We start from the raw sequence: 8,840 nt of genomic DNA on the forward strand, positions 1-8,840 counted from the left end.
ACAAGTATAGCAGCATTGTTATCATGATATAAATATTTGACTTGCAAAAAAAAAAAAAGGTAGCAAAATAAATTAATATTTTATTTTTGGTTAACAACTAAATTTAAAAAAAAAAGTCTAAAAAATCCTGATTAAATTCTACAATTCGATCTCTTGTCTGCATGTTATTTCTGTTATACTGGAGCAACTATTTTCCAGTCATATCTAGGGATTCAATATACATTTGCCAACACATTACTTCTTTTCCCCCTATGCTCTGCTTTGATATGAAGCATGCTAGATGTTCAAATAGCTTGCCAGCAACACGTTGAAGATTTTTTTGTTAATTTGATAAAAACAGCTCTTAACAGAAAAACTGCAAGCTGAACATTCCTAGTAATACGAATAGCTATTACCTTTTGGTTGAATCAACTGTAGTTCAATTTTCCAGCACCTATCTCCAGCCCTGGTGCAGCTTGCTGCTCCTCTACAGCACCAGCATAACTGAACTGGTATTGGGAATTGATCCAGTTAAAAAAAAAATAAATGCCTGTAAACCACCTGAATCAGCTTCTTGTAGCAATCACAGTGCAGATGTACAAAGCACTTGTACAAGAATAATTGAAAATGGCAGCACAGAGTGTATGAACAAGTAGGTAGTGACCAGGAATAATTTTATTAATGCCGCAAGTTTAAACATCTGTAATAAAATTACAGTCTTAGCTGTATTTCCTAGCAGGGTGAAACTCAGAGCGGAAAAGTTTTGGTCATTTAGTTAATACAGATAAGGAATTTTGGAATAAAAAAGGCAAATCACTGGCTCCACTTCCAGATTTCTAAGGATCATTTCATAATCCTGTATAGCATATTAGAATACAGCTACATGATATGATGCCTTCAGGGACAAAGCCAAACGAACAAACGGGCAGCGAGGGGTGGCATGGAAACAAAAATAAACAGGTTCAGGGAAAGTTACAGGTCCAGTTCGAAAAGCAAGAAAGCTCTCCTAAGAATAGGTAAAATACAGTCTGTACAAAAATTCTGATTTATTTATTTTACTATGAGAGCTCTGATTTTATTATTTGCAGCTCTGCAAAGCAGGATTGGATATTCTATTTTTCCAGCTCTGAAATCTCAGGAAAATTAAAATTTAAGGACATTCTTCACCACAATCATTGCACGAGTCACACTGCAGTGCAGACAAGCCTAAGCCAGACTAAATATCTGTATGAGTCTAGCTTTAGAAACATAGGAGATGAGGAAAAGCTGCTAAATGTATTCAAGAAACAGACAGTACTTCAGAACAAGCATTCTTCAGTTTCACTGTGCAGTAAAAACTCATGTATTTCAATATATACTTTTAGTAATACCTGTTTAACCCCAGAAGAGGGGAAATAATTTATAAAAAAAAAAAAAAAAAAAGAAGAAAACAGGTCTGAACACCAAGTTTCAGAATTCCGAATGTTAGCTCAGTACAACATTTGCACTATTAGGAATTCATTGTCTATGGCAAAACGCAACTTGATTTTTCATGTTAAAAGTAGGTTGTGCTGGATTGGTCATTAGATACTCCATTGTTTTCTTCTCAATACTTTTTTTCAAATGTAAAATGAATGAAGCTGATTAGGAAGTCACTGCCTGGGATTCTAAACTATTATTTTAATACAGTCCTTCTTCATAGTAGTATCATGCTTTAAACAATACACTGACAGAAATGAACTGTAAAAATGTATATCTCCATTTTGCTGTACTCATATAACAGAACCATAAAGAACCCTCACAGGAAGTGCAAGGCACAAATTTGAACAGACAATAGTTCATTCAATTTCAGACACAGATGAGCCCTGAGCATGTCAACAAAGAGATTGGGCTGCATGACCTCAAAAATCTCTTGCATATACTTTCCAGTATCAGAGCAAACACTGTTGCTTTACCACAGTGTAATCATGAAGGAAACAATATTTTATTGAATACCTGTTTTACTATAAGAGTACATGAAAAGCACAAAGCAACAGAAACGTCAGTGTTTTCAGTCCAAAATTAAGGACATTTTAAAATATTTTTACAGTCATATATGGAATTTTTGACTATCATGATTCAGGTGTTTAGGAAATTTGATAATAGAAAAAGCCAAACAAAATCTGCTAAACAGTACCTCAGAACTTACTACAAAGTTCCTTCAGTGGCTTTTGGAGATCATTTTGGCTTTGTTAGCAGTATTCCAAACATATGTATATGAAATCATACTCACTCTAATTTGATGAGATGAAGGGAAAAAAAGAAGAGGGGAATGGACTGGCTTTTAGCAGATGGTTACTATTGTGAAAGCTATATATAGAACAACAGATGAGCTGCAGTCACTTTTAAAGAAATATTTTTTTTTTTCATGAATTCTGTGACATTATGAACCACATAAGCAGACTTCAGATTCTTAGTGACACCCGTGAAAAATACAAAGGAATTAATAGCAGGTCAACTGTTGCTGCCCGTTTGTGGCATGGTAAAAAGAGGAATTCAGTAACATATCTTTCAAGGTCACATTTTCATAAAGCAACATTGTTTGGTTTGATGATGGAAAATGTAGACAAGCCAGATTTCCAGGACATGCAGTCTAGTTGACTTTTCAACAAGATCTGGGCAGACCTGGGGCTGCCGAAATTAAATAAAATGTTTTACGCCACATAACTACTATACATTACTATTCATACAGCAGTTACAAGAAAGTGGTTTCTAATTAAATGAAAACCCACTGGGCGGCCAAATTGCAAGAAGCATCCAATTTGGATGCTTCTGTCAAGCATTATCATCTCACAGAAGGTCTAGAAACTGTTGCAGCCCAAGTAATCCACCTTTTCAATTGTATCTATCTTACAAGAAATGATGCATTTCCCAATCTTTTGTTTGCTGAAGCTAGTATTACAAGTGTTTTTAGTACAAAGAGTAGTAAGAAACTGGAGGCTACTGGCCTCATTAGGGTTCTTAATGACTGAGTCCTTAAGAAGGAAAAGCTTCTTAAATAGAAAAAATGTATGAAAGACTGAAAACAAGCATTAGACCTACACAGGCTGCTACAGTCTGGAAGAATGTATTGATTATAGTTGCCAAATACTCCCAGAGAAAATGCAGAAGAGTTCAGGACAGCTGAGACAAAAAGATCTCACAAGCATTAAATGCAGCCATTCAGCCTGTATCACAAACTTAACTCAACTTGGCTGCTTAATATTGCTTCAGTGGAATCTTTTCTTCTTTGAATTGAACTGTTCAGACATTGAAAAGAATATGATTTTTTCTGTATGAGTGAATTAGCAAATAACCAGTGCACAAATGAAGGAAGGTTGATCCCTCTGTTTATGGGAATAGCCCCATTTTCTTGAGAGAATGTCTCAGTGGAAAGGTACAAGTTTTTATTTTTCTCTGTGCTCTTTTTCATTATCAAGTGTTTAACAAGGGCTAGTAGAAAGCACTGAGAGCATCCAGTGCAGATACCAAACAGACTTCCTCTGGTCTCTAGATACTACCAGATGGATTACTGAATAAAGGAATTCTGACAGATTTAGTCCTTTTACAGTTCAGATGGCAAGAAAATAGCTGCTGTGTACTACAAGGTTGATAATAAAGCAGCTTAATGCTACCTGTTTTTCTGGTTGAAATTCATCCTTAAAATGTTCTAATGGTTCATAGAAGAGTACAAATTGCAAAGTGAAAGGAGTAGAGACCCTTGTGTTGGAAAGCAATAAGTATATCTGCCTAACCCTTCAGGTTTCTACAGAACCATATTACGTGGAAGAGTTTGTAAATTCAAGAATAGGAAGTTCCTGCCTTCATTTTTGGTAGATGATTGAGATCTTAGTTCTTCTTTAGTTCCCTTTGGTTGATACAGTTGAAGTGGAGGGGACTTCTGGAAGTATCTAGGTATGCTTGTCACAGTTACAATTGCAAATTCATTGCTATGAAAAATACAAATAAAGTAAATGTTATCTGACTTCCCTGATTTTGAAACCCAACGCTCTATGTCTCACCATTGCATAATCGCAGTAAGTGCAGTTTCCCCTTTAGATCATGGTAACTGAGGTAGCTTCAAGTAATTATTTCCCAGGGAGAATATTATTTACGTTATACAGTGCCTTTTATCCATATGAATCCTAGAGCATTTTAAGGACTACTCAAAGCAATATGTATGACACAGTAATTGCTTTACCACATACTGAAATGAAAGCACCTGCACTGAAATGGTGATGCCATTTGCTGCTGATGTTGCTATACAGCAGGTTTGTAAGAATATAAATAACTTAGCAACTGACACCAATGAGCAATCTTGGAAAGCAGAACATTCTAATTCATTACAGAATGAAGCTCTAACTTGGATAACACACTTTCTTAGCAAGTGTCACTAAATCTGGTATGTTCACATGTTCAAATCCTGTTTTTCATATTTCCTCTAGAAAGCAATGAATTCAAACACTACCAGTGGCTCCCTAAATATACTTCTGAGAACAATAATGGACAGTAAAAATAAAAGAAATGAGTCCAATTCATAGGTCACAAGTCAGTCCCCATAACTATCCTTAAATGTTTTAAAGTTTCCTTTCTTGAAAAAACATACTTAAACATTGCCAAAAACTAACTGCTTCTCCCATGAGTACTTTAAATGTTTTAAATGATGGAACAAATACTGTGCAGTATACACTGTCTTCCAAATTTAAACAATGGAGTATTATAGTTGCAAAACCATTGAGTAAAAACATTTCCTTCCACAGTAAAATGAAGCGATTCTTCATTAGAGGAAAAACAAACGCTAAACATACCCACAACTGTAGTATTCAAGAGTGTCAATCTCACAAAAAGATTTTAAAGTTTTGAGATTGATATGTGCTCCTGGAAGGCTACTGTCTCTACCTTATTCTGCTGTTTTAAAGGAAATACTAAAAAGAACTAAGAAATAATTAAATCACAGAGGTTCAGTATATTACTCCAAAGGATAGTGATAACAAGAGCTTCTGGTTTCAAGATATTAGAAAAGAACATTTAAACAGAAGGCATATTAATAGTATATATACAAAAACAAAATGACTGTGAACATTAATGAAAACTAAATGAGCTTTTTAAGATGCCTTTGCTACCAGTCATATATGCAAATTAATTTTTGAAATACCTTGTTTGCTTGTATCTGAGCTGTCTAAATCATACAGTTGATTTAAAAATGTAAATATAAATAAATTCATATTTTTCCACTAAATTACTGCTGAGATCCTTATGCTTTCAAACAGTACAAGAGACTATGCTTTGTAGGGATCACACAAATGAAAGAGCAGCCAACACAATAATCAGTTTTTTGAGTTTATACTCTTCCCATTTCCTCCTGGCAAAATATAAGAGAAACATTTCCTATTTAGATTTTTATGTTAAGAAGCATTTATGCATTCAGTTTTTTTTTTTTTTTTTTTTTTTAATTTTTTTTTCATTTCTATAGCCCATAGCACACATCAAAGCTGGAACAAAGTATTGCTCTCATACTGGGCTATAAAAATCAACTCTGCACTAATTAGAGCAGGTTAATATTCCCCTCCCCCATATCCATCCCTTCCGTCCCCCCCTTACTACCTACATGATTTGTATAGGTAAGAAGTATCCTGTTTTAAGTTTCCTTTTGGGTTCAGTTATTTAATGAATAAATGTAGCCTACAGAATATCTTGAAAATTATTAACACTTCTTGTTATTACAAGGGCAAAAATACAGCCATAAAGCCCCAAGAAACCATTCTTATTTTCAAAACTGTACCACAACTTTTCAATAAAGGATTATCACAGGGCTAGGCTATTAGACTGCCATTCTAGAGACTGCAATCCTGCCACATATTTCTTATTCAATCCATGGCAGTTATTTTAGTCCTAAATTCCTCATCATTAAAAAAAAAAAAATAATAAATGTGATAGATAAAGCAGTTTTGTTTACTTACTTTTCTATTTAAGTTAACTCATCTTACGTCTTTTAAAGCTTACTGCAATAGTGTTTTCATTTTTTTTTGAGGTCAGGAAGCATTACCACAATTCTATTAAGGCTTAAAAACGTGAATCTCTAGAGAACTTACAGTTGATGTCATAAATCTCTATCTTAAATCACATAATTTATCTCTAATTTCTGAAAACACTCACTCCATTAAGTGATATTACAAATTACTCCCTTCACCTTAGGTCAGAAAGCCCAAAGGATAACAAGTGGTAAGCTTTATAGCAACTAGGGAGAAGCCCCACTCAGAAAACTCTCTGAATTGAAACATACCTGTCGCAAAGCAACAATGAGATAACTACCTTAAAAAACCTCTACAATTAAATCCACCTATATAGTCTTTTTTTTTTTTTTTTTTAAATCACGTTAGCATTTACACGAAGTGTATATTGCTGCAATAAGCAAGAAAATATTCCCTCAGCATGCTGAGGAACATTTTTTCTTTACTACCCCGAGTTAAACAGTACTAAAGATAACTTTATGTAGTTAATAATAGTAAAAGACACTCACATTAGTGAATTTTCTACCAGTGTTATTGACAAGTTTCCAGACTCCCGAAGAAAAAAATAACAACAACACAACGCATAGCACTACTTATAATTTGTATTCAAACACATCTTCATCTGTATCACCAGATGAATTAGCAGCCAGCAACAACAGAGAGCTACTTACTTGACCCTATGCTTCAAAATTCTTCCTCCTCACTAGCTTACTACATATCTCTTTAGTCAGAGAGGAAAAAAAAAAAAAAAAGCAACAACAAAAACAACTCTAGCAGATTCTAAAATGCAATTAGCTGCACTACAGTGAATAAAGACTAATGATACTGTAACATGATAAAAAACACAACAACAAAAATAGAGCAGCATGATCCCAGGCTACAACAAACAAGGGTTCACTCAAACATGACAGCCATAGATACAGAAAATCCAGGAAAGAAGCTGCTTATCCTCAGAAGCCCTTACCCATGGAAGGATCTCCAGCAAGACACCCTTATCTTCGCATCCAATCCTTAAATGATGTCTGGGAAGGGGTGGAGTCTGGATCCACTCCTTCCAGTCATTGCATGCACCTGAGCTTCCCTGAGTTGGCCCTGCCTTCCCACCAGGTGCTCAATCATTGGTTTGAGCCCTCAGTTAGCATTTCCACTACCCACCCATGTTTTATAAATGAAAAAACACATTTTTGTTTTCCTTGTTTTAATTGCAGCGTATTATTTAATCAAAGGCCACCGTTCAGAATCACTAAGGAAAACAAAGTGAAAGTTATAATCAAAGAAATGCTTTAATTACATTGTGGAAACACTTCTAAAGGAAGAATTTCACATTCATTTCTGAGGACTTCTAAAATATGAATCTTTTGAGGAGATGTTTAGAAATGCTATAATTCTTTTGCAGTCAATTAAGATTTGTAGCAGCAGTTCTTACCTCAGCAATCATTCTGTTAGTGTCTCCCAAGAAGAGCAAATTTAGGGCTTCCTCTTCATTGCTTGCTTGCTGAAGAGATAGGTTTTTCAGGTGAATGTTCTGGTCGGGGTCTTCCATTATTGTCACTTTTCTATGTGATAGGAAGAAAGAACAGAGAAATAGAATTACTGTACAGTTAACTTTGTTCTCTATTTTTATTTGGATTGCATTAGAAGGTAACATCTAAAAATGCAAAATAATCAAAACACTGAAAATATCAAATGGTGAAGGCATAAGTTAAAGGAAGTTTTTTTTTTTTAATTTTATACTGCCATCTTTTTTTTTATTCCTTTATCCAAATGGAAAAAGAAATTATAAAAACTGTGCCTACTAGAGAACACTTCAGAAGTTTTTTTGGTAAGGTAGAATGAAATCTCAAGAATAAGATGTTAGATGAATCATCACAAACAAATAATGAGTAGGGCTTCTGTCTGCTATTGCCAGTTATTAAGCACGAATGAAGCATAAAACATAATTATGATGAAAAATAGGGATAGAATATTTCAGGACCATCACACCTGTAGCCAACATGATTCTAGTAATTTGCATTTTTTCAAGACTATTTCTCTTCTCATTCTTTGAATGCTGCTAATTAAAAATGTTAACGATTCTTTTCTTCATTAAAAGCAACAAATAAAAATAGGATGTTTTTATTTATTTCCTCTGAAGCTAGAAATTTTGTAAGATGTACCTCTTCAAGCCTTATATTTCAGAAGGTAGTTAAATGGAAATGGCCTTAATCACAAAGATGTGGTAGATACTCTATGCTTAGAGGCATTCAAGGTCAGGCTGGGCCAAGCTTTAAGCACCCTGATCTAGCTGTAGGTGTCCCTGTTCATTGCAGGGGAGTTGAACTATATGACCTTTAAGGGACCCTTCTAACTCAAATGATTCTATGATATAGCAAAACTCCAGGAAAATTACTTACCATCACTGAAACTCTTTCTGAATTACTAAACAGACTTCTTTACATAAGAAATTTTTCTTTTAATAGAGTAAGTGAAAGTTACACTTAATTAGCTTTACTGAGTACCCGTTAGGGTCTCCTAAGCTAGTGCAGCCTGTAATATCCAAAATACAAGTCAAGTAGTTGCATTACTGAATTTGGAAAGCTCACTGAGTTAAGGCCATTCAAAGTGTTAAAAAGTGTGTTAAAAGTGCAGTAACTGCTGAGTCAAGGCCTTAATTACTGATGGAACACCTGAGGAAAGGAGTGGGTCAGCCCTGGGCGCACAGGTGAAGGCAATTCAACTGTGCGATCAGAAGGGGGTGGAGCCTGGTTGCACCTCTCTTGGACCCTATTTAAGGGCTCACTACCCCTAGGAAAGGGTGGTGGTGTCTTTTTTTTTTTTTTTTTTTTTTTTTTTTTTTTTTTTTCTTTCTCTCCT

The 8,840-nt window shown here is 34.7% G+C and overlaps 1 protein-coding gene across 1 annotated transcript in view; it reads right to left on the reverse strand.

The window, feature by feature from the left end:
- Positions 1-8,840, reverse strand: part of KIF6 (kinesin family member 6) — a 140,013-nt gene that overhangs the window by 110,101 nt on the left and 21,072 nt on the right. The window contains exon 6 of the mRNA XM_042821733.1: positions 7,414-7,543. Within this exon, the coding sequence (XP_042677667.1) occupies positions 7,414-7,543 (130 nt within the window). The remainder of the gene's footprint in view (positions 1-7,413; positions 7,544-8,840) is intronic.

The sequence above is a fragment of the Centrocercus urophasianus genome, unplaced genomic scaffold (assembly GCF_019232065.1).
Source record: "Centrocercus urophasianus isolate 14NV4802_14NV808 unplaced genomic scaffold, USGS_Curo_1.0 seq_10, whole genome shotgun sequence".
In the NCBI taxonomy this organism is placed as follows: Eukaryota; Metazoa; Chordata; class Aves; order Galliformes; family Phasianidae; genus Centrocercus; species Centrocercus urophasianus.